The following is a 27,497-nucleotide window of genomic DNA, read 5'->3' on the forward strand; positions in this document are numbered from 1 at the left end:
AGAACATGCTTTTAGTGATCTACTGCAGAGACTAAAACATCTCTTTCCACCCAGAGATGAAAAAGGAATCAAAGTTCAGACGACATCTGTCCTTATTCTTATCGAGAACATTCCTTAGGCCAAGGCTTGAATTTACACAGATTAAATGGATGATATAAGGGAACTAAGCAGTCAAGATGCCTTGAAGCCAAAACACACCACTTTCAGCCATTCACGTTAATGATTAAGTACCCAGTGATTTTACAGTTTATTTACCAATCCTGGGTAGCTACAAATCATTCAAACATTTCTTAAGAAAATAATACTGTTACAAAAAGAGAATCAGTGATCTGAAATGGAAGCAAAGATAATTCCTTCAAAATTAGTGTTCTGTCTGCTGAAGACCTTGATCTTGTCACCATGGTTGCAGCTGACTTTCTAACTGTAGTCTACACAAAATACAGATCTTGTGAGACAAGTGTAGGGAGCGTTTACAGGAGCCAGCTAAACACGTTAACAAGATCTTCACTGCATCCAGATTTAGACACTATTTAATTCTGACAGTATTTCATGAACATCGTGTCCAAAATACCTTCAATCCCTAATTAGTGACCAACTGTGTTTAATTGTCTACAGGGTGTTAAAAAAATTAAGGCAGAAGCTCTCTGAAAAATAAACTACCATTTTATTTTTAGCTGAACTCTTTTGTCTGTTTTTTTTTTTCCTGCAGTTCGGAAGTTCCGATACTGTCAAACTGAGGAAACTAAACTCACTCATGAGGCACAAAGAAAAATCTATCCTTGCAATTTGAGAATAAATTTACATGATAAAAAAAGAGAACAAAGTACACTACCATACCTTTCTCACCTCAGGACAGACCACTCTCTCATAAAAATCCTTGATTGTGTGGAAACAATTGGGTACTGCCAATACCTGCTTTGTGAGTAAGCTTTACATTCCACTTCTATCATGCAAGCACTGATTACAAGCATTAAGTTTTAGCCAAAATAAAGCAATTGGCTTTTCAGACTACTTTCATCATAGTGTTTTTAATCAAGAGAAATTCCCCTTTGCAGCTACTGGACTTGAAAACAACAACAAAAAAACTATTCTATAAAGGGTAACTACATTTTAGACTAAGGTTAGCTAGGCAGCTTTTAACCCAGTATCCAGGACCCATCACTGCTTGACTTCTCAACTGCATAAATTTTGAAGTTCTGCTTATTTTTGGGAAAAAAGTACCGCAGAAAATGAAGTCCGTGCTGCCAAGAGCACTAAGCTTCAAAGCTTTTCTGTGACTTTCAGTAAACAGCAGCGTGCCAGGCAGGAAGGAGTGTGAGTGAGAAAAAATGTTCTACCTGTGTGTTCTTGGTCTCTGGTTCAAGGAAGCTGTCCTCCCCGGGCTGTGCTGGCTGCCCAGTCTGGCAGGACTGGTCATGTAATCATTAGGGACTGTTGGTGGTTTGACTGGCTCCAGGGTTTTGTAAGGAGTATTTCGCCTGGTCAAGAGAGAAAGATTTGAAGACAGAAAGATAAACAATCAGTACATCAAAAGGATAACTGCATGGAGTCGTGAAGCCACTTGTTTTTTTACATTTTCACATGAGACCACAGTGACCCACATTAGAGTATATTAAACAAATTTCACCAGTGAGAGGTGGTGAAATCACCTTCAACTCTCTAAAGTGCTCTTACGCAGAAAGATCCACACAAGTTGGCCTAGAGCACAAACCGATTAAAAAAGCCTAAGCTAAATACATCACCAAAAATATATGCTTTGAACTACATACCATACAGCAGTTACACCTGTACCATATCCCAGGGTTATCTTTTAATACACTGCATGTGAGCAATTCTTTCCCTTTTAACAATGCCTTCTTTCTCCCTCTCCCCTCCAAATGCTTAACCATCCTAAAAGCATTCTTGGCTGAAGGTATTCAACTCATTAAGACAGGAGTAAGTCCAAACTATTCACAGAACAAGTTACGTTTGCAATCATCAGTGCTCTTCCTAGCAGCGCTGTTTCATGCTGTAATCAAGCATATCACTTAAGCAGATCTTTAAGCACTTCAGAGACCAGCTTCATTGTCTGCATTCTACAGACACAGAAAGTGAAGCTCAGAGACTTCCAAGGTCACTAAGCAGACTGCATCAACTCAGAAATGCAGCATGGATCTTTCGAGATCTATTTACCCACCCCGTTTCTGCCTTCAGAACAGTGTGTGTATTGTACTGAGCTGCAGAGCTCACCAGTTACCAAGAGATCCCTTGCAAGACACGGAACTTGGCAACACACCAGCTAAGCAAAAACAAAAATAGTAAACTACTGGCATTTAATCACTTGTTCCATTGCTGGTTATAACCAGCCTGTTAAGCTATATGGTTTCACAGTATTTTAAGAAATGTATCTACTTCCTTTCTACAGTGTAGAATGCAACAGTACTTAATTTTAACTAAAAATTGAACTATTAAAAACTCTCTTGAGGAGAAAAATGGAATTATCATGTTTCTTTGTATGAATGATGGTGTTTGTAAATTAGTTTGTCTATATAAAGACCTGCAGATGACTCTGATGTGCAGACTGCCACCACCTGTAGACCTGCCAGAAGAGATCAGTCATGGGAAAAATAAAGTGACTCTGTATTCCAGTTGTAAGAGATAGAGCTCTAAATATTGCCAAGTGAAATAATAAGCACAGAAGATTTAAAATGTGCTTCCAACAGAAATAACCTTGAAAACCAACATTTTGAAGTATTCTATCTTGGAATGCACTGGCAATAAGAAATGCAGCCTCTTGGCTTTATAGCACTATTCATTTTGCCCATCCAATTTCAATATCCTATCAAAAGCAAACCCTGCTACATCCTCAGGCTCAGCTGGATCCTGGTTTCTCCTTGTTCTCAACTTCATTGAAGGACTGAAAGTCCCATGCACAGAGAAGTAAAGAGTAATTTCTTTGTGCCACGCAGGTCCAACCCATCCCTCTGTTTTTCTGCCAGTCTTGCACAGCAGAGGAGAGCAGCCCTTCTCTGACACAGCAGCGTCAACACCCAGTGCCTACTGCCACAGGGGAGCCAAAGGTAGCCTAAGGTCATGCTCTGCTCCACGTCCCTCTTGGTGCAGCTGCTCCCTCCAATCAGCTTCTCCAGCTCCAGCCTTTCACTCGCTTTCTTCTCTGCTCCCAGCCTCAGCAGCCCCCCAAAAAGCCCCTGTACCTGCTGTTCATTCATTTCACAGCTCAGGCAGTTCCTGAGCAACACTCTTTCCCAGCATCACTTTAGATCACCCTGCCCTTGCCTTGGAGGGATAAGCTGTACACCTACTTCAGGGCTCATGTTAGACATCAAGCTCGTTCTGATTTACACGTTTATCTCTGTTTTCTGGATGAAAGGGAGAAAAGCAGCATCCCTGTGGTTTCCAGCATTTTTTTCTGCATATATTAGGGAAAACAGTCATGCCTATGATATTTCATGCTTTGGCAGAACATGGCTGCTCGAGACAAGAGCTGTACTTCCTGAACAAGAAGGGCAGGTAGAAATCTGTGTTAGGAAGCCACATTATTCCTTCCCCTCAGTCAACTGCTGCTTTTTGTCATGCTCATCTGGAAATGACATGGGCTGATTAATCCTTGTCAGGCATCAGCTGAGGCAATGGGAGTATGAGAGACTGCTCAGCAGTCCATCAGCACTGCTGCCACACTGGGGGCAGCCAGGAGGATGTAAAATCCTACCCAGCTTCCCGGGCTGATCAACAACAACAACAACAACAACGCTCTCTCAGCTGGGATAAGAGAGACAATTGGAATGCTGATTTTGTGCCCTTGAGCAATGGGAATTTTCAGAAAACATGCTGAGGAACTCCCTAGGGTAATTCTTCTGTAGAATACACAATAAACACTGCCATCCTGAAGCAGCAAAGTAGCAAATCAGGATTAAAAATCACTAAGTCTTTGACAAAAGCAGTTGCTGCTCCTAATTTTCCTTGGCTGTTTCTCCAGTTCTGTCTCATTACTTCTCATTTCTCCAGCTGCCCAGCTCTCTGAGAAAACATGCTGAAGCTGACACAGCCACAGCAGCCAGCTTTAAAGTGCCTCAGTCACCCACAGCATAAAGGAAAGCCTAAGTGTGACAAACAGGTAGAAGTTCTTATTTCAAATGCTTTCTCAGCAGACAAAGCCAAACTGCACGTGCTCTGAGCTGTTCAGGTATTCATGCTTTGGTCCCTACCAACAAATACTTGCTGGCATACAGTGATAAGCAGATTTCATTGCCCACAGGTCCAGAGCAGAGAAATTGATGATATGGTAGGGAACTCTGGTCACTGGGAGGCTTGGAAAAAGCAAAATCTTTCCTCATTTAAATGTAAAAATAAAAATTCACAAGTCAGTGAGAATCAGTATTGCCAATATGTTAATGATGCCATGAATTTTGCTTAGTTAATGCAATAAACATGCTATCAACAGCCATTTCCTATCTCTGTAATGAGAAACAAGCAGACAAGAACTTCAACAACGAAATCTTTGCTGAGGTTAAAACCTCATTGATATTCTCTCACATTATCCAGGACTTCTACCCAAAATTCAGGAATAACAGTAACTTCTACTTTATCCATATCTACAATAAACTCACTCCCCCATGCAAAGCAGTTATTTCAAAAGGTCACCATGAAAATACAGAGGCAGTGCAGCTGAAAGGGTTTACACAGCAAAACTAATTGTGTTATTTCCTAAAGGCAATCAGACCTGCTATCTATCCACCTATTTAAGAAACATCGACGTTGGCACATTTAAAGCTGTGTCTTCAACAAGCAAGACTGAGCACTATTCATTCTTACCCCAGAGTTCCCCGGCCTGACATGGGAGGACTTGGTGGTTTTTGTGTAGGCGGATTTGTTCTTGACAAGGTGCCAGTTCTTGCAGGCTGGTTATTTCCATGCTGAAATAAGGGAAAACATGATTTTATTTTTATAACGGAGCAGCCTATTATTGACAGGTTTTGCTTTTTTTTAAAGTGTAAGACTATAAAGCGAGAATTCCCAGACAGCTGTCAAACAGCAAGTTTTTAGCTACACACAAGACAGACAATTGTATACACAAAGAGTTCAAATACAAGCTTAATGTTATTTTTGCTATTAATGTACAACAGACATCAGAAAGCTAGGCAATTGACAGTTTCATGCACAAATCTCTCGTTTCTCTCTTTTCTTTAAGGGGAAGCCACATTTGTGTTCATCTCAGTTGGAGTGTCAATAATTTCAAACAAACTTTAATGCTGACAGTACAATACAGTCAGCGCAGGCCCAGGATGGCTCAGCTCGGCCCTGCTATTTGACTAGCAGAGTCATTCAGATTGTCTGGGAAGTCTCCTGCAAAAAAAAAAAGTAAGTGAAGGGAATTGAGGCATCTACTGAATTCAGAGCGAAGCACTACATGTGTTAGAGAAATTAATCATCTATGTGTAAATGCAGATGTCAATGTATCGCAGATATATTGACAGGCTAAACGCTGAAAACAACAAAACATTCAAGTACAGCATGTTTAATCTAAATATCCTATGGAAAGCAGAGGAGAGCGTAAGAGCGCGCTAGTTTTCAGTTTTAATGGCTCTGCAGCCTCTACTATCAGTCACATGAGGCACTGTGGGGCAAAGGAGAAATAACACTTCTTACCTTGGCTTTTAGCCACTTAACGTTGGCAAAAAAAGGGGGAAAAAGGGAGAAATTAATGGCAGATCCATCACAACTGACAGGACAGGTTAAACTACAGATAATCACATTTAAAAATATAATCTGAGCCTACTGATACTTAGCTACATCCCAGTACACTACCAAAGATGTTACTGGCTCACGCTGTCATGCAGCAGAATGTTCCATGACTAAGCAACATCCAGAGAAAAACCACTTGTGACAAAACAAAGCTTAGCTGAGCTTTGCCAGGTCTGTTTGCCAGGCTCCTCACGGGCAGTAAAGGGTTGAAGAGCCCTTTGCTGACTGTTCAAGTCCAAAACCAAATCAATGCTATTTCAATGGCAACACGCACTTAAGAATTTGTTCACAAAAGCACAGTTGCAGCTATACAGCACAGAGTGGACTTGCCCGTTGTTTTGACACTGAACCTTCGTGTGTTTTGAAGAAATTCTACCTGCTGCTTTGAATGGTAAACAAAGAAAAGTGAGTTTTCAGACAGGATGAGCAGCAGAGCCTTTCACCTCTGGTTTATTGATTGAAACCTGATTCAAGCCAGCACTGCGCTGGCTGCTCAAAACGGTGTTGGCAGTGCTCTAATGATTGTCATGCTGAAATTTCAGCTCCTAGAACCAAGTCATTATGTGACTCCACTGTATTATTTTTACAGCCTTCGTGACTGCAGAGAAAAAAATTATGACAGCTTGGCTTCATAATTCTATAAAGAAAACTAATGTAATTTATTTTTTTTTAATCCAAGGTGAGCTCTTTAATTTTATTGAGGGGGTGGGAATTCATCATTTTGAATGTAGACAAGCAATAGTTTCACTTACTTTCAAAAAATTCTCAGCAGCCCCAAAACATAAAACAATCCCAGTACTGTTTTTAAGGTTATCTGGAAATAAATTGTCATTTCCAGACCAAGAGCCACAGACCAACTTAAAGGTGTTCATCATCCTTGAAAAAATAATTAAAATATGCAATACAGCAATGCAGATGTGTGACACTTCTGACAGGGTCTGCCCAACCACTGAGAAACAGCTGGGGTTTAAAAATCAAAAGGTTGAAAGCCAGTGCCCTGAAGTTATTCATATCACAAAAACACAAAGCCCATTCCAAAATTCAAATGAAAAAGCTTAGCTGAGGTAAGCAAATTTGAAGGCCATCCTGTTCACTCTCAGTCTGGGCTGAGGTTCATCAGCAGGGTAACAGAATGAAGGCATTTGAACCACATCTGTCCCCACCACGTTTATTTCATGGATAAACACAATGCTCAATTTCCATGATGCCAGGGTAGTCTCCCAAGCACTATATTTTTAAAACAAGCTTTTAGCTTTCCCCTCTCATAGGAGGAACCCTCCCCTTACTCAACCAGTTGCCAAGGGCAATGGCATAACACAAATAGAGACCAAAAAATGAAACTGTTGTTCTGTTCCCCATGCCCCCATACTAGCAGCTATAGACAGAAACCTTTTAAAGGCTTAAAAGGAAGGGTGGCATGGTTTCTTACCCAGACTCTATCAATAAATTTGCCTGCTTCAGAAATTTAAAGACAAAAAGCTTCCTCTCTTTCCTTCCCTTCGTCTTCCCACCCCCTCCTTAATCACTATTACATTCTGCCCCCACTGCAGCAACAGAGTATCCTCATGAAGAACTGAATCAGGAGTCTTTCATCTCATCTCAAACCTGCTTGCTGCTAAGCACTGTTCAACATACTGAATGCATCCAAAGTCCAGCAGCTCTTGACCTTTATCTCTATTGCTACGACTTCACCAGGTGACCTTCATCTCCTTCAGTACCAACTATGTTACATGAACCAATGTTCAGATCCATAAACACGCACACATCTCTTCATTATGCAGAAGAGTTGATGGCTGCTGTCGTTCTGCTTTCATTAAGTGAAAAGCTCTGTGCATGTCCCCTGTGCTGTTGTTAATGTAAACAGGAGTCATATGGACAGGAAAACACAGAAGGAAGGAACAGAAAGAGAGTGAGGATTCTTGCAGGAGAGGAACTCTAGATCCAAAAGACAGAAGTATGGCAGGAACACAGATGAATCAAAGGGAGATGAGCCATATGGCTGTTTAATCATGGTTAGTAAGCTAATTAATTAGGAGACATTTTCTTGAATTTATTGGCTGATCTTATGAGGTCAATCATGCTGCATTTCTTAAGTCTGAAAGCCGAATTTAGTGCTATCTAAACAATTCCAAAAATTGCTTTGAGCTGGGAACAGTTTAAGCAGCAGTCTGGCATCAATATAGCCTTAAAAAGGGGAGGGGAGGGGAAAACAGCAGGAAACCAAAGGGAAAAGCAGGTATATGTTTAGCATAGGTTCAAGCATCTCTCCAACCGCTGCCAGGCCAGGTGGCAGAGCATGCCCACCAGGACTGACTGACTCATCAGCAGTGGAAGGTTGGAGTCAGGAAGGAAGGAAACGTAGGGCATAAGGAAAAGGCAGTGGTGCACAAGGTTCACGGCTTAAAGAGGGAAGCCTATATGGAGGAGAATCTGTAAATGAAGAGATAGGAGGTGCAAAAGGTTTCAGAAAAGCTAAGTGAAACAAAGAGCAGCACTGAGTTCTTGGCATGTACTGAAAACTCCTGCAGAGATGTAATGAGCATGACTCTCTGCTCCTGCTAGTTGTGTTACTATACACATGGCAGACAGCCTCCCGTATTCTAGACACATCAGAACAACAGCACAGTGCACAGGATTGCCGGAGACATTTTTGATGTCAAAGTGCAGAACCACACAGATTAGGATGCTCCCAGAATAAAACAGCATGCTAAGCAGCACTACTGGTTGGGGTTTTTCGCAAGCATCATAGCAGAGAGGTGTTTTAAAGATGAGAACAGAGTCTTGCTTTTCTTGGAAAAATGTGCAAAGTACATGGATACAGTTTGAAGGGCTGACACAGAATTAAGAGACAGAATCCATAGTTTCAGGTTCAAGAAACAGGAGCCAACCTCCCTGCACTTCCAAAGGATGACAGCTAGTGCAGTGTTAGACCCACAGGGCTTTAGTAAGAGACAACAGGCTGACCACGGACTGACAGCCAGCACCGGGCTGGAAAGAAGTAATGTTCTTCAAGCAATATTCTTCAACAAGCAGGTGTTTACAAGTCATACGAAGCATTTATCACAGCCAAAGGTATGGCTGCTTCTGTAACTGATGAAGGGACTTCAGAGCACTCAGACTGAGTTTTCAAGTTTGGACTTCTTGTTTGGACAGAGCAAACAATATTTTGGAACAGCTAAGCAATGACTTTAAGTTAGTGCCTATGTTGCTTAAGGCAGTAGTTTCAGCAATTCCAGCCTGCTCGGTTCTGACCATCAGCAGAAAAATAAGTTCAGACAGAGACAGCATTGCAGGGCTCTGCTGTATGTGAACAAAGGGACAAGGCTGTGAGTGGCAGAAGATTCATGGCTGGCATGGATGAGTGGTGTCTGAGACAACCAGAAGTATCTACTGGTAGCCAAAGGACATCTGGGTTTCTGAAGGACTCCGCTCCTGGCCACTGGGGGCAGCCATTGGAAGAACATTTAATAATTTCCATGCCAAGCAACAAGTCATGGGGGAACATTAGTCATGATTCAGGGAACCAGAAAGCTATTACTTGAGTTAAAAATTGTGTATGGAAAGCTAGGGCTATTGACACCGTGCGAAACTCATTTATGGGAGCACATCTATCTGAAACCATGGAAATACCAAAATCCAGTTCCACACAGCAGCGAAATTTTCCCCACGCTGAAGTCCAGGCAGCTTTTCCTATTCATTTCAGCTATGAATTCCTCAATTTAGGTTGTAGCAACTTTAAATCTCTGTGCAGGTTGGCAGCACTTCCCCTGCTGTATGTGGTTAATATTTCTCCAAGTTGTGAAATTCAAGAGCAAATTTCACTCTGTATCCTGCAGTCCTTAAAGACTATTGATTTCAATTGCTGTCCAATGGAAACACAGGTTTAAAAACTGCTGTTAGCCTAATCTGCACCAATAGAAAGTGTACAGGAAACTCAGAACTGTAATATGTACATTCTGTAAAAGCAATAACCATCCTTAGATCTGTCATTACCTTTGACCAGTAATCAGTCATTAACCGCAAAAGAAAAGCACAGTTGCTCTTGATGACTTCTAGCCAACCTCCCTTTCTGTTTAAAAAAGGTTTTCCTGGTATAAGTCAGGAGAGAATTATCTGAGACAGCCATAGGAGCAAGCCAGCTGGCCCTAATGCCATCTGAAGTGCTACTGTGTATCTGCAGCCAGTCAATCCAATTGGCCCATAGGCATCCTCACTGGTTTTGCACAGGGATCGCCTCCTGTCTTGTCAGTGGAGCAGGTCTGGGTTTGGACTATGGCAAGGTGACACAATGGGAGCAGGAAGAGCAGCAGGAAGGGCATTTGTACACAAACAGATGGGATATGTGAGGAAAGAATGCAGTAAGAACCAGTCTAGGACACAGTTTCCACAGAGAAATGAAGACAGGGACTTAGGGAGAAGGGCGTCTGCAATCAAAGCTGTTTTTCAGAAGGCACCCTGTATGTGGGTGTCAGACACTGAGGGAAACACGCTTCTTCCACCAGCTCTGTGCTGTTTTTAAAGAAATCATTACTGTGTCTCACTTCCCTTACTGGAACAGCTCAGAAGGCTTACTTGATCTTTATTTTGTTATAGTCTACTGTATGGCAGCTATGTGGCAAGAACTTAGGCTCCAAATCAATATTTCTTACAAAACACAACATGTGTAGGTAAAGTTTCTGCAACAAAGTTTTATCTTTAACTGTAACATCTCCTGCTATTACTTCCAACTCAGTAATTACATTTACATTGCTTTCTTTTAACAGTAATCAGATGTAGCTTGTCACTATTGCTTTGCTTCTCTTCTTTCCTTTTTTTTATTTTTTTTTATTTTTTTTTAAGTTTCCAAAGTCATTTAACTTTCAGATGTTCTCACATATTAAACTGCTGTTAAGATACAGAAACTGTGGATGATGGGCAAATGTAGTATCATTCCCTCAGCACTTATCAATAGCCTTGGTCAGAGGAAGATGCATCAGATTTCTGTTCTGAAACACTTCAACCTTTCCAAATTCTTTTAGTTAATAATATTTAATAGCTACTATAAAATAAGGCTAACAAAAAAAAAAAAAAAAAAAAAAAAATTCAAATTAGAAAATAGATAGATCACAAAAATGCTGAGTTTTCTTTGCAGCCAGAAAGTCTTCAAACCTATGTTATACCAGATGACATCACACACACTTCTAACTTTCAGTAGCAAATGCCCTGTGAAAAGCACTTGCCATCAACACTCACAACAGGCAAGTGAGCTGGCAGCAGGGAGGGTTGTTTTTTCTCCCCAGGGAAGCTTCTCTACCCTGCAGCAATATTCACTGTTTGGCCATGACCCCCAAGTGATGCTGCGACATTAATGAAATTATGTCCTTTGAAGCAGGAGCATTCAACATAAGCTAATACAGGAACAAAGACAGAGGCACAGGTTCAGGATCTCTGGCTCGCTTAATTTTTATTACAGTGAATTATTTAAAAGTTAATACTCAAGTGGCCAGCACATCAAGTTGTATCCTACAGGGATAGCAGGCATGTCTAGGTAGCCTTCCACCCTCACACCAGCTCCTCATCTGCCATCTCATCTTGCACAGACAGCACTAAGCACACAGACACCAACTGACTAGAGCAAAAGCACAGTAAGGGTGAGAGCAGAGTCCTTGTCGCAAGCACACTTCTGGTCCCATCCCTACTTTAAAGGGCTCCTTCCAACCTTCATTTTCCTAATTAACACTTTTTAGTGCTTAGATTCCATCTGACTTGTGGTCTTGAAAGCTTCTTACAGCTGTGGTGTAGTGAAATACTTGTACTTTAAAACAAGGAAATTCAGAACTTTTCTCCAAGCAGTTGAAAAATGATCAATCTTCAGACATAGTTTGAGACAGTTTTAGAACTGTTTGCTGCATACTGCAAATTTATTCTAATTAAAACTATTAGACATTTAAATTTCACATGTATTCTACACCATCTCCTTCACCACAAGGCAATCATTTCAACTTCCTACTTTGCTGCAATTCCATCTGCCATCTATTAAAAAAAAAAAAAAAAAAAAGATTGCAACAAATTCTAAAGCCAACTCCAGGGCTTTCAAGGCATTTTTGAAGCTTCCTCCTCCTCCTCCCCTCTTAAACTGGGGATGTTTTGTATGTGTAATTGTATTTGACCTATTTATTTGCTGGCACATTACTTCCCCCCTCCCACCCTCCTTTGAAAAACGAAGGGGAAAAGAAGGAAGGAAATGTTAAAGTAACCTCTGCCTAATAATTCAAACCAAGCTCTCTACACAGGAAGGTGGGCTCTCACTTCACAACTGTTACTCTTATTCACCAAGAATGACTTCAGCTACGTTCCCCTATCCCCAGAGGGTGACAACTGAGCAACTACTTAGGGGACTGGCAAAAATGATGGTCTGTTTGTTTCCTGAGGCCATCTACACGAAGTGTTTGTCTAGTAAGGGAAAGTCCACCCCATTTTGACTCACGTTAGACCTGACTTCATAGGCATATATATTAAAAAAAAAAAAGAAAAAAAAAAAAAAGGCAGCTTTCCTCCTTATGGACATTTCATCCACACAGGACCCTTCAAAAGGAAAGGTAAGGAGTGGAACAGCCATTTAACCTCTTTAACAGGGAGTTAAAGAGTTAATGCCCCATTTCCATGGACCACTGATTTTCCAAATACCTGGCTCTTGGAAGAGAAGAGCTACAAACCCCAGAGGACTTTGTGTTCAGAGGAGAAGATAAAGCTGGCAAGTCATGGGACTCTCTCTCACTGCCTGGCAGTGTGTGGCTGTGCTCTCCAGCCATTTTGCCTTCAATTCAGAGCAAAGCCTTTGGTTTTGGACACTCTCTCTCATTTTATTTGATTTATTAGCTTCAATTCCAATTATATATTGTACAGTGTGTTATCTAGTGTTCTGATATCATATTTAGTAAACTAACTTTCCTCCTCAGATCATTGCCATTGTTCTGTTTTAAGGCCCAGTTTCCATCTCCCTACTCTTCTCCTTTTCTCCTTTTCCACGCTGGTGGGGCTGTGAGCCTGCTGTTCCCCTGTCACAGACACAGATAGATCTAGAGATAACTCCGTGATAGCTGTGATCTGCGTCACACTCCAGGAAACCCAGTAAAATGTTGGCTAAACACACGTAATTACATCATTTCCTGTCTTAGCCAAATCTTCTCACAATGCATCCACTGAAGGTCAATACTGATGAAGGTGTCAAAAATATGACAGATGCCTTCAATATCTACCTGAGGATGACCCAGCAGCTTATTTCACTTGTGTAAAAAGTCTACACACTGAACAGCAATATCACCTTTCTACTTAGAGTTTCATGCTTTCCACAATCATAAAACAGGCATATTGCTCGAAGAAACGATAGCCAGATGTAGTTTGTAGCCGACTTAATAATGCTGCTAATTTGGTTATTACTGGATGCTATTTTACTTCGAAACAGATGCAGTTTGTTATACTAGATTAAACCAGATGCAGTTTAAAAAAAATAAATCTTTATTAAGAAGAGCCGTCTAAAAACAGGTAGTTGGCATCTCTTTTTCACTCCTTCAATAAAAAGGGTCACAATTGTAAAGACACTCGTACTCTTAAGAACATGACTATAGTAGAGAATGCAACTGCTACAGCTAACTTTAGCATTTAGAGACTCAGCAACTAGTTTTGGGTCAGTGTAGCAAAGCACTAACTTCAAGGACTAACAATAATTATTCTGCTTTTAAAAATGCCTTCCGCAGCATCTGACTCCTGGAGCACTTAAATGCAGAAACCAATATCTTGACATTGAATTTGTCAATTCCCGCATTCTGCATTCATAGAGCTCTCTCCTTGTATGCATGCAGAAAAATCAACAGTTTCTTTGCCCCAGTGTTTCTATTTTGCAGCAATTCAGGGCTAATCTTTCATGTTTCTACACAGGACAGGCTCCACCCAGCCTGCCTCAAATAACAAGTGTAAAGCAACCCTAAAAGTTACAAGATTAGTACAGGTTTAGATACAGGTTTGATTGCCAGAAAGTGTAAAAAAATAAATCAGGTAGCTAAAAGCCACTATGTTAATTCATATCCTGGAGCAGTCATGGTATAGATATGCATTCCAGCTTGTGCTGGAATCAGACTTCTCTGGGCATTCACAGAGTTGCTACAATGCACCTTCGGCACTCTTTTGTATGAATTCTGAAATATCTGTTCCTTGAGAGCTCAGCCAAAGGGCTCATGAAAGGCTGCTCTAGCTGCTCTAACCAGAGGACATCAGGTTGTAGAGGACACACAGATTGTGAATAAAAGCTTTTTAATACTATTCAAGAGAAGTACTGTAAACAGAATACACCTGAAGGCCTGCTCTGGGGAGTATGCAAAGTTATTATCTGCTATAAAAAGATAGCCAGGGAGAAAGGGTGTTAAATTCATTTTACCCATAACCACTTCAACAGCAGTGGACAAAATTTACAAAGGCTTTTTATTCAGAGAGGCAAAACAGGCTGCCCAAAAGCACAAATGAGAGGGAGATGTTAAGAGCCACTGAGACTTCAATGCCAACTAGCTAATCCTGCTCCTACCAGCCCCTGTCTGTCATTCCATACCCTCCAAAAATAAATAAAAAAAAAACTAAAAACAATTAGCCTGTTTCCCTGCAACAGATGACTGATTTTTTCTTAAAAGTTAAAGAAATAAAGGGAGTGACAGAAAAGTTAATTAGGCAAGAAAGTATTCAGAATTTTAGAATTTAGTCATGGCTTTTCTGAAAGTCACTACGCTAAGATCATAAGCCATTACTTTCAGACCCTGACTACCACTGCTAGTCACAAAGTTATGGCAAACATTGCTTAAATAATTAACAATAATAATAAAAATCTTCATAAAACAACTAATTCTATTATTAAAATGTTTGTATGTGGGAGCATGTCTAACCCACAGTACTCCCTAACACAAATGAGAGCAACATTTTAAGGTCATTCTGCCTAACCTTATCTCCTGGTCTGTACTACTTGGAGTTCTCATGTGTTCAGGTGTTCTTACCTTTACGCCATGGCCAACATCATCCAGCACCGTGTAGTCTATAGGTTTTCGAATATACCTTACAGGACGCTCCATGTTCGCTGGCGCTATAATTTTGTGAGTTCTTGATGTGTTCTTATTGGTCGTCAAAATGCCTATCTCTCTGCGAGCAACCTTTTCTTTATGGATGTCCACAGTCTAGATTAAAAACAAGAAAGGATGGGTTTCTTTAGGCATTTGTTATTTTCTTTTCAGAGCTATCTATCTACATGTTTAGGCCACACTATTAGACAAAGATTTTGAACCGAGATAATGCTGCTGGAAGGATGCCAGCTCATTGACAAAATGAGTTTAATCAACATGAACATTGCTTGAAAATTACACTTTAATGAAATAACCAATATTAATAATAAAATTACAATTATACATTATTGCCTTGACGCTCTAAAGACACTATGCAGATACAGCATGTGCAGATTAACTCTCAACATTCTTATGACTGACAATAGTGATAAATGACTGCAGCTTGCCAGCTGGGAACCCAGGGTAGGCAAGCTCAGCAGCCTGCCCATAGTCCCAGAGGGCACAAGTCTTGGGAAGCTGGGAGGCAATCTTTTTCAGCAGTCATTGGTGCATGTCACAGTCTGCAACAGAACTGGCAGGCACAGCATGGAGGGTAGTTTCACTCACACAGTCTATGGCACCTTCAGAGCCTTAAAGATGCTCTTAAGGGAATACAGAAGCCACATTCATGCCCAGCTCCATCATTTTATTAGGAAATACCTGAAGAGGAATGAAAGGTCAGCCCTGCAGACTGTGTAGGATCAAACTGAGCTTCACATAACACACGTGTGCTTCCAGTGTGCAAGAGAACCACTGCTTAAACCCTATCCAAGGGAGAACACACGCAGATCAAGCACCGGGCAGCCACAGTAAATCCCACCACTAGAAAGTCTATTTGAAATGCAGGGATTTAATTCCCTGGTTTAAGTAGTTACTGGCACCTCAGGATATCATTGCAGAATATAGTATCTGACAAAAGCTACCACTATTCGTCACTTTGAATAAAATCTATTGAATCACTACTAAGGAAAATAATGCTTAGTGTGTAAGCATCAATTTCTCATGGAGAAACAGTGTTAAAGCTGAGGAAGAAGGAAAAACTCCTCGCCCACCAGTAGGTTTGGGTACATTTCTAGAAACGACAAAAGTTAAAGTGGATATTAATTGCAATGTTATCTTCAGTGAAACAGAATCAAAGATGAAGCATTAAATTAGATTGTATCTGACTCTACATGAGGCAGAATGATAAAGAGAAAGGTAAGCATCAAGAAAATGACCATTTCCAATCTCCAGGAAAGACAGAACACAGTGCTCAAAGTTTACTATGAAATTCCTCCACTTGATGAAATTATTTTTCCTATATTTAGTGTACATGCTTGTAGAATCCTTAATTTTTTTAGGAATAGAAAGAAATAAAATCCTCCTGAATAGTTTCACTACATGGCACTGCAGATTGCAAGTGGGAACGCGAGTGGATATTGAGCAAGCTTGTTTTCACAGGTAAAAGCTGAAAAACAAATAGCTTGTAACATTGAGAAGGGTCTTTTACTTCCAAAAGTGAGGAATCTTAATAGAAATAAGATTTTTTTTCCAGCGCAAAATAAGATATTAAATGAGTGTGATTGCATTAGGTTATTTGGAATGAGTTCATTACATATCCCAGCAAAGTTGTGGAGCAAGCTTCATTGTTCTAAACATTCAGGCACTGAAAACTACCTGTTGGGGGCAAAAAAAAGCACCTTTCCAAATGAGACAATCCCAGACACCACGCACTCGCCATTACATCAGTATCAAACATCAGCCAGTGCGCCCACATTTGTTCTGGCAGCCAATTTCACAGAAGACAGAGCAAAGACTTCAGAACAAGACTACCTGTGTTTCTTCAGCTCCAGCAATTATTTGTTCTTTTCCTTTCAGAGACCGAAATATATGTTTAAGTTCTGTCCTTCAGCAGGCTTTCAGCAAGATCAACAACTATTATTTGAGTATTCTGCTATATGTTCTTAGATCATTTCTTCCAATTTCTCTGTGTGACACAAATCCTTTCACTGAGCCACTAAAATGCAAGATCTCAAACTATCCTGCAGAACTCGAAGGTGCAACTCCTCACATTTTTAATACATGACAACAGCATAGGGAAAAACAACATCAAAAATAAAAAAACACTGCCACTTCAGCCACCCAAACAGCAGGGGATACCAAGGAGGGTGGCAATTTAAGGCACATAGTACAATGTTTCAAAAGAGGATGTTTTAAAACACTCTTATGCACATGGAAACACATAATTGTGCTTCACTTCTATGAGCAGAATCTGCTGCTACTAATAAATTAATCCTCTGCACAGCATGGGCAAAAACACGTCTTTAATACTAAGAGTTCTCTTAATGTCGATGGCAAAGGAAAAAAAACATAAGCCCTTCACCATACAAAAAGATTCATCTTTTCCTGGCAGGTGGTCCATAAGACCGACTTTTCCTCCCTGCAACGAACAATGAAAATTCCATCAACTACTGATGGAATTACTGAGCAGAGGATAAGAGATTCCAGGAACAGATGCTGTACCACACATGCTTTTGAAAATGACTGAAGTAGTTCTACAGCAAATTCTTGTTTATGGAAAAAAAATCCTCGGAACAGGAAAAGAGTAAGTATTAATTATATCAGACAGCTTATCCAAAATTAAACATAGAGCAGAGATTTGTAAAGTCTTTCCACAGATTTCAGACCAAGCAAAGAGAACGCTATCTGTATTTTAGTTCAGGGCCAGAAATTGATGTTGTACATGTATGCTGTGAATGGCATGCAGGCGTGCCTGTGCAAGACGCTCATTTGCTCTTCAAAGCAAATGCGACTGCAACTCTTCATTACCACATATGGTGCACTAGAAACACGAGGCAGTGTTCTGGCCTACGCAAAGCATATGTTTGAGGAGGACAGTATGCTGCCCATCAGCTACTAAACAACATTTTGCTTCCTCAGCAGAAGTGACCTTTAGTAGATCAATAAAGATTGCATGTTAACTGCTGGCTGCTTCTTTACGTAAGGCAGCAGAGCACTGGAACAGTTTGCCCAAAAGAGGTTGTGGGGTCTCCTTCTATGGAGATATTCAAGAGCCATCTGGACACCTACCTGTGCAACCTATTGTAGGGTACCTGCTTTAGTAGGGGAGTTGGACTCTATGATCTCTTGAGGTCCATTCCAATCCCTACAATTCTGTGATTCTGTGATTTCTACATTAGTATCTGTATCTATTTGCTTGATGTCGATGTGAAATTTTATGGTTTAGTCACTGATACCCTAAAAGCAGTAAGCAGTTTGTGATGCGATGCACAAAACCTACTTCTACCCCTCAAAGATGAAGAAACGTAAACCATAGCAAACAGGCCTGGCTTAAGGCAGAGTAACATGCAGTAGGAAACAGTCAGACCAGCTTCAAGTCCATGTGGCCTGTGCTGAAATAAATGTGGCAAAATGTTAAGGTTTGGGGAATACAGACAGGATTCTCAGTTGTGAACAACACAATCCAGTAGGAAGATGCCCAGCACTGTACTGATTAGGAGGAGACAGTCCTTCTAGAAGTACGTTTTCTTTGGGAAGCAAATACAAGCTAAATCATTAAACAAATGCCTTTGCCCTTATAACTAGGTGCAAGGGAACATGCCGGCTAATTCAAGAAGCAAAACTGAACTTGGAGGTTGAAGGAACTGTTAATGATTAGCTGCCTCTGCTATCTGTCAGCTCCAAATCATATGAAAGAAACAGCAGACCAACAGGATGTGATGTTAAACTTTAACTGTTTGCCTTCTCAGAAGCAGCCCCAAGGCCAACTGCAGTGCAGTGTAGCAACGATACAGCAAGAAGTTCTTTTCTGTGCTGAAAATACAGCACTATCTATCCTCTAAAAATTCTAAAATCATGCCATTTTTAATGATAACTTTTCAGGTTATTTCATACAACAGCTTTAATAATGCTTAAAGCATTATTGCGTCATAAATGTCCTCCAAACTAATGCATTATGCTGAAAAGATGTACAAATTGGTCATTTTTCAGTTTGGCTCCAGGTTCTTTCAGACGAGAACAGACATAGGCTCCAACTCCACAGGCCACCAGTAGCTGCTATTTCAGAGAACACAAGGAGAAAAGGAAGGCAGAACTGCTTGTTACTAGCAATAGTCTTCTGTAGTTTTGACATTGCTTCCCTTTTTTGCCTTTTCAGTTTGTGGTTTTATCTAGTAACGCTTCATTTGCAATGAAGGGAATCTTGGGTTAGAGGATAAATCAACATTATACACATACATAGATGGCAGCAACACAGACTAGAATGACTTTATATGATGAAAAGTACAATCTTAAGGGAGCGGCCGCTCCCACATCCCTTACCACTTCCCAAACCCATCTTCCCAGCACATTTGGTGAAACCACAACCCTCCTGGCTGCTTCATGCACAATGCTGGTGCCATGCTTCAGGCTTGCACAGATTACTTGCAGGAATGCAGTGACACCCTTGCTGAAGCCAGCATCAGGAAATGGCAAATTAACACAGAACAGGATTTCATTCATATTACACCTGAGAGCAGTGAAATCCCCCAAAGAAATCCCTAAAAGTGATACCAAAGATTGTATTGCTGGCAATATAAGGAAAAAAAATGCCATAAGATTTAAGGGGGAGGGGGGAGGGAAACAACAGGATTTCTAGTCAAAGACAAGCCAATTGAAACACTGGATTTGATGTATCAAGTCAGTCCAGCAATCCATTACATCTGCTTTCAGCAAAAGCTCTGTTTGATGTGACAAAGGCACAAGTTTCAGTCTCAGCCTGCTCAGTGAAACCAGACAATATGTGGGACAGCAAGATATGCAGAGAAAGGAGCTTGATTTCCTGCTTCAGTCCCAGCTTACTTGTTTATCTTTGAATTTGGAAAGTAGTGTTTTGCTATCTGTAAAACTTTCTGCAGCTTCCAACTTATTTGCTTATAACAGTAAAATACATTGATAATTAAAATCTACAGATTAACAAAAATCAAAATAAACATTAACACATTCTTCTAAACATACACTTTCTCTTAGGGCTCATACACCCAGATCATAAATTGTAGTGTCAGCCAAAGAAACTTAAGAAACACTGACATGCTTTCTACATTCCCTAAATAAAAGGGGAGGAAAAAAACCTCTTCTTAATTTTGCTCCTAGATCCAACTTCGATATTATCCCTTATTGTCATTCTCCAAAACAGCAGATTTCATTGTCTTGCTATATATATATCATTTATATAAGCTCCCCTAAAATTAAACAATTTGATGGGACTAAGATTATTAACTTGCTCTGCTTTAAAAATAAACTATGCTATTGCTACTTCCATAAAGAAAGCGTATTTAATGAGACTTTGATATGAACAAGTTACAATTAATTAAATAACAGTGCTGAAGAGATCCTGAACAATGCATATGGTACAGGCTACCTGCAAGGAGGCCCGTCTGACCTACAGAAAAGACAAAATCCCCATCTTTAATAAGCTCAGCCAGACGGCTGCCTTCAGAGAGAGCACCATCTTATGCCATTACTTTGTGAAAGAAATTTGAAAGAAAATTCACTGTATTCACCAGAAGGAAATGTGAACTTATTTACACAAGAGAAGTTCTACAGAAAAGATCAGTTATGAGTTCAAGACACATCATGCATACAACAGCACAAATAGCTTTTGGGGGATTTTAAAGACATTGCATACAGATACCTACACAATGTAACAAAGTCTCTTTCAAGAACTCATGATGGAAGTGCAAGAAAATTCAGTGTTTGATTTCTGTTGCTTGTACTGTCTGATTCCTAAAAATGTGTTTCAAGAACCTCAAGAATTAACCTACAGAAATTTAAAAATTGTATGTTGCTTAAGAATGAAACAAAAATTACTAGTAAAAGAAAACATGATCTCTGAAGAAATTTGGCACTTGCTTTCCTCTTCTCCCTATACATATAGATCGAAAAGAATCTACTGAGTAGAACTAAGGAGTTCCACACTTGTATTTGCTATCATTTCTAGAGATGAAAGGAATGTAGTTAGCTTCTTTATAAAAGATGAAGATGCTGGGTACCTCATGCAAGCAAACGTGATGTGTCTGTCAACAAACAAGAAAGCTAACAGGCTGCATTGATGAAGAGGAATGTCCTCACCTAGGTGCTCCACGTGAGTCCCAGGGTTAAGCAAGCCTGGCCTCCATGGGAGATATACAGATCAGAGCACAATACAGCTGGTGCTGCTCACGTTTGCTGTTAAGCACACACATTTATCTTCTCAGGGATCTTCTCCCTGGTTTGAGCATCTACCGGCATTGGGAATTACAACAGTCAACTCCATTGACTAGAAATACTTCAAAAACTTCATCTATGTTTGCATCAATTCAGTTATAGAATGAAAATGAGCTGCTTCTGGGAAGCTTTGCGCAAAAAGCTTGGCAAATTCTTAGAACCTCATTCCTCCCCCTGAATTTTCTCTTATCGGTGATGTTTCGAGTGAACAATAATCCTTACCACCTCAGAATATCCTGCCATGTCTTCTGAGGGTGCACCATGCAAGACTGGTCTCCTGTTATCTCCAAAGCACTTAGACACCCAGTGCTGGCAATGTAGGAGGCAACTAGAATAGACTTGTGAGTCACAGTTCTAGAGCTGCAAATCCAACAATGTGTTCTTGTAGGTTTATAGATAGAAGTTTCTCACACGTTCCCTTCAGCATACAGACAAGTTACGACAGCAGGGCAGGCTCCCCAGGCAGCTTCATCTCCCCAAGTCCTGGGAAATCCAGGCCTCCTAAGGTAAAAGGGTAGAGGATCCGGATAAGCCACATCTCGTGTAATCTGATATACCACCTTCCTTGTCCTGCAGGCAGGGTTCGCATTCAAGAGATATTGCAGATTAACAGCACAATGAACTAAGGTCAGCAACATGTATACAGCAACTTGCAGTCTATATAAGATATTTATGGCCACCTAAAGGGAAGTCCTGTCACTAGACAGGACACAGGAAGAACACTAAAATAAATACTAAGTCTGATTTCCAGACTTACATGCACAATACATGCACAAATGCATACAATTTTTATGTGCATATATATACACACAAGTAATATACAAGTGCACACAAGTACACTGCTACTAGTGCCTTTTACTAACTAATATCACCCACTGTTGGAGGGGGAATGATATCAAAAAGTGGTGATGTGATGGCTATGTTTATTTTCACAGTTTATCAGTGGGCTGCACTTATGTCTGAAAGCAGACTGTTTTTCAGCTTATCATATGAAGCTGGCCCTTGACTTTAGAATTTAAACCTTTTTCTTTATACACCGTAGATTTTCTCAGATTCTCCTAGCAACAGCCATCAGCATAAAAAACAACAGATTTACAGCAAAAAACCTAAAATGCCAGAAAGGTTTGAAGACTTTTGGGGCTGCAGGACAGTGGAGAAGTATACAGTGGAGAGGCATCCCATTAATTCAGCACATTTTGCTCTTTATATGGTTTTAGAATTCAGAAGCACAGAATATTAAACAATAATACAGACCATAGCACCTCTTGCTCCAAATACTCCCTGCTTCACTGTTAAATTTCTTAAGCTCAAGAGTCCTGTGCTAGGCAAACTTTACAGAAAATTCATTTTGGACCAACAGAGTATGTGCTTGCAAATGTTAAAACACTGATATATCTTAAATTAAAAAGCAAAAAAAAAAAAAAAAAGGAGGGGAAGGGGGTTGCTGATACAGTACTGAATCTCCTTAAAATCAAGAAGCTGAAAACATGAGCTAGAGAAAGAGGCTTAAAGGTTGCTGGTCAAAGACATATAGCCTCACCTTTAGCCCCCCTGCTGCTACAAAACTTCATTTTGGAAGAAAGGTTTCCAGAATAGGGTTCACTGAGAACTGGACTTAAAGACCCTGATTTCCAAAATGCAGTCTGTGAAGTTGCACCTATACAGTTAGCTTTGAAAAATGGAAGAGAAGAGAATTCTGTTCAGCAAAAGAATTATTTATACAGATTCTTTTCAAAGTTTCCTATTGGAAAATCTAGTCACATAGTTTGCTGGAGAAATTGAGCAGAAAGGGGACAGAGAGCAAGGACACACTGGAGGGGCTGGGCAGATGAGTGACATTCTAGGACAAGAATCAGAGCAAGGAAACCAGCCTGGTTGTCCAAGAGCTGGACTCGAGCTCAAGCCTGACATTTCTTTATTGTGCCAATTGGAAACGGGAAGACTGCTATGGAGGGCACACACTCATAGCTCTTGCAAGACCAAAGGAAAGAAGCTCTATATATTATCCTCTAACAGCTACCAAACAGCATGCTTGCACATGGTGCTAAGAAAACAACATGGGGCAGCAAGTTGTGCATGGGAGATGCCACCTCACAGAACTGGGTTCTATGAATGAGAAGCATCTACAAAGAAACACAAGGGAACCTCTACACATTTGTACTCCCCACTCTATCTTCCCCAGGTGAGAGGAAGAGGATGTCATCACCGAGCGGGGAGATCCGCAGAGCATATCTGGGAACAAGGAGAGAGACGTGGGAAGGAAGACTGTCAGATGGCAACGTCTTGAAGAGGAAGACGTTTTAGCAGCTCTGTATAGACCTTTGTTATGGAAAGAAAATGGTTAAGGCAACAGTCCTCCCTCCTCCCCTGCTGCATTGGTAAAATGCCAGCAGCACTTTGCTGAAGTTCACAGAAGTATGGGGAAATGGAACGTCAAACATCTGGAGTATGGCGGTCAGGCAATGCTGCAGAACCAGCTGGCCCTGAGCACAGGAGGCGGCTGTCTGCTGGGATGTTACCCGAGCAAAGGGAAGAGGTGGGACGGGTCTGCGGCTGGGAGCAAGAGCCTGGGGAACAGCAGATGGAAGCTCTATTTCTGGCTCTGCCAGACTTCCCGTGCTGCTCCAAGAAAGCTGTCTGGCAGCTCAGGCCAGCTTCAGGGCTGCCGCCTGCACTGCACCAAGACTGGGCACAGACATGGGGCTTGGCTGGGCATGGGTAGGGGCAATGTTGCACAGCTGCCACTGTGAGCACAGTGAAACACAGCAACAAAGATATCAAAGGTTTCTGTCAAACAGCTTCCATCAAGTTTAAATTGCTAGTGTAACTGCCTAAGTGAGCTACAGATCATACTTTCAATGCTCTGTCAAACCAAAGTTTATTTTAACCATTTGAGCATACCAAATGCATACAGACAGCAAGACAGCTGTATTCTGAAGTGCATCAAGCACAGCATTGCTAGACAGTCAATGGAAGTAACTGTCCCACTCAATAACACACTGCTGCAACCTCACCTTGACTACTGCATGCAGCATCGAGCACCACAGTATGAAAAGAACATAAAATTATTAGAAAGTGTTCAAGGAAAGGATACAAAGATGGTGAAAGGTCTGGAGGACAAGATGCGTGAGGAGCAGCTGAGGTGCCTGGCTGTGCTCAGCCCAGAGCAGAGGAGCTGAGAGGTGGCCTGATGGCGGCTGCAGCTCCTCACAGGGAGCGGAGGGCAGCGCTGAGCTCTGCTCTGTGTGACAGCGACAGGGCTGAGGGAACGGCATGGAGCTGTGTGAGGGGAGGGCAGCTCGGCTCAGGGAATGGTTCTGCACCAGAGGGCGGTAGGCACGGAACGGGCTGCACAGGGCTGTGGGGCCTGAGTGTTGGAGTACCTGGGCACTGCTCGCAGACATACAGTCTGATTTGAAGCCAGGATTGGACTCAACAAAATCCTTGTGTGTCCTTGCCAATTCAGGATATTCTATGATTCTACTTCTAGCTACCTTTTTTGGCCCTCTACATTGAACTGAATGTTCAACTCTCTTCAAGAACCTGGGTATAACAGGTAGAAAAAATACACCACTTACATACATCTCTATGGGAGGACACACATAGAGGGAAAGAGGGAGAATGTTTTGCAGTGCCTTCTGTCTGGCTTTTCATCAGCAAAAGTCAGAAGTAGGGAAGATAGCAGCAGTTTGCATGGTATCATTTCCTCCCTGTTCTAACAAAAGCCGCCATCAATCTAGAACAGGCTTCCCAGGGTCTGCTGGGGATTCAGCTGGGGCTGAGCACACACCACAAGTGATGCATGACAGGAAGCACCCACCCAGTTCCACCAGATCAAAACCACCGATTGTGACAAACGAACAACTTCTAGCTATCCACTGGAGTTTCGCGCTCTCTGACAAACAAATACGAGATATGGTTCAGTAGCTTAGTGGATAGTAATGGTGACAGGAGGATGGTTGGACTGGATGATCTTGTAGGTCCTTCCCAACCTTATGATTCTATGATATCTGTGAAGGATAATGCCGTCTTCTGCTATGCTTGGCCTCCTTTCACCAAGATGAGATTCTGATAAGGAAACTATGAAGGTACATCCATCCATAGCTCACTAGAGGAGAAGAGATGGTCTATGAAGTGAGCTGAGCAGACATTTTAATGGTTAACACCAGTTGCATTGCCAATACAAGTTTCCAGAGAAAAACTACATAAATTGAACCAATGACTTACTAATTACGTATGAAAACAAGCCAAAAATGCAAAAAATCTGCTGATTAAAAGTGTTTTTTAAAATAGAAGACACTTCAAAAGAGAAGTGTTTCAAGTGTGCAATCCTACTTTGATTGATTTTGACAGAACAACAGTTGAGATGTGCAGTCATAGTATGGTAGCTTTGTATTCAGTCTTAAATAGCACAAAAAGCAGATAAATGCTTTTGATTATGCAAGGTCAAAATCCCAACAGTGCACACAAGTGTATTTCAGTACCTGAAACTAGATCTCTGTCATTTTGAATTGCATTTTTATTGGGTAGTACTCAAGATATGCATGCATGAGTAGGTTCATTTAAAAAAAAAAAAAGCAAAACCACAAAACAGAAGAAAAATATGCATATGCAAACTTCCATACGAGAATTTCAGAATTTTGAAGTGGCTGAATGAGTCTCATTTTTCCTTAGTGGAAGCAATACGCTTGTCTAGAATTAAACAAAACATACAAATCTAAATATGTTCTCGAGTGAAGAAAAGCACAAGGACAGAAAGGGAAAATTAAAAAGCTTCTTCAGTAGTTTGGAGTCACTAAAGAACCACCATGGGAGTTGAACAAAATTGTATGTCAAATGAAAAGCATTTTGTGTGCCAAAAAAAGCAACATTACAGGAGATGAACATGTGCCACTGCAAAGTGCACTGCAGGTGGCTGAAAAGGAAACCATCTAAAAAAAGCCTATAAAAAATAAACTCAACAGAATGAGTCTGAACTTTCTGAAAGTTTGTCAGAGGAAAGGAACTGATACAGTCAGGGTGACAAGCCAGAATGTTCATGTCTAAAGAAAAAAAGCCAGTCCCCCATGTTTATTTTTAACCTGAGGTTTCAAGATTTAAGGAGAAAAACTGAAAAAGTAACTTAACACATCCTCAGTTTAATGACTATGTTCTAGTTCATCACCTCTAACAGCCAAAAGATTCTCCAAATACAAAGGTATGTTATGTAGTTAGGAGAGGACATTTACTGTGCATCTCAAAACAATCTTGACGCTAAAGAATAGAATCACAGAATCACAGAATTGTAGGGGTTGGAAGGGACCTCCAGAGATCATCGAGTCCAACCCCCCTGCCAAAGCAGGTTCCCTACACCAGGTCGCACAGGTAGGCATCCAGGCAGGTCTTGAACATCTCCAGAGAAGGAGACATCTCCAGAGAAGGAGACAGGAGAATAACAAATTTCCCACATAAAAGCCACCTTTCTCTCCCCTCGCCCAAAATCCAGAAGTTAATTCAGAGCTTATAAGGTGTCTAAGATAGTCCTGGGACAGACTATTTCCTTAAGCCATTAAATAGAAGCAATGTAAGTGGAAATGACAAAGAGCACCCTTTAGCCACCTGCAGACATAGTTTTGATTACAAATCATCCAATGAACAATACTATCTCTAAATCTCTTTGATTTTACTTCACTAAATGGCAATAATACAATTCTGTGGGAAACCTGCTGGTTTTTAGGTGCACCAGCACTGCGCCAAGAGGAACTCATCAGTATTAATTAAATGGTCATCAGCCAGCTGCAGTATCTCCACCATAGACACAGTTTACCACATATGATTTTTTCCTCTTTCTTCAACCTTTGTGTGCTTATGAGAAGACTGATGGTTTTTTTTTTTTTAAAGATTTTGTAGGAAGCAAGCAACTTTACTGCAGAACTGTGAGATGACTCTAGTTCCAGTAGTTGGCTACCCTGCATATAGCAAGGGGGCTTGAAACTAGATTATCCTTATGGTCCTTTTCAACCCAGGCCATTCTATGATTCTATGACCCTTTGATGGGAAGATAACCAGCAATAGCCAGTTTTCTCTCACACCCAGTACTGGTGAGTACTGTAATAAGATAAGACAGCTGAAGAAGCCGTTACCCACTACAGATTTCACTTTAAAGTTCTCAGTATATTTATTTTACATTGCAGTTAACTTCCTGCCTTCTGCCTTCTATAGGATTACTGCAACAAAAAGAGCTTTGTTGCCACTAACATCCTAACTGGATCTGATAAGCTCTTACTTTTTTGTTCTAATTTGGTTTCGAAGCAAGAGTTCAACTTTCTAATCCAGTCTTCCCTTTCTCAAACCCCTTCAGTAAACAACCCCGTCTCCAGGAGCTATAACAGAGGACAAACCATATGCTTGGGA

At 40.9% G+C, this 27,497-nt stretch overlaps 1 protein-coding gene across 1 annotated transcript in view; it reads right to left on the minus strand.

The window, feature by feature from the left end:
* Positions 1-27,497, minus strand: part of ABI1 (abl interactor 1) — a gene marked incomplete at its 3' end in the record, with an annotated part of 73,957 nt that overhangs the window by 10,374 nt on the left and 36,086 nt on the right. Inside the window, 4 exon segments of the mRNA XM_079537968.1 lie at positions 1,338-1,478; positions 4,813-4,913; positions 5,647-5,661; positions 14,760-14,936. Of these exon segments, the coding sequence (XP_079394094.1) occupies positions 1,338-1,478; positions 4,813-4,913; positions 5,647-5,661; positions 14,760-14,936 (434 nt within the window).

Source organism: Tetrao urogallus, assembly GCF_951394365.1.
Source record: "Tetrao urogallus genome assembly, chromosome: 7".
In the NCBI taxonomy this organism is placed as follows: Eukaryota; Metazoa; Chordata; class Aves; order Galliformes; family Phasianidae; genus Tetrao; species Tetrao urogallus.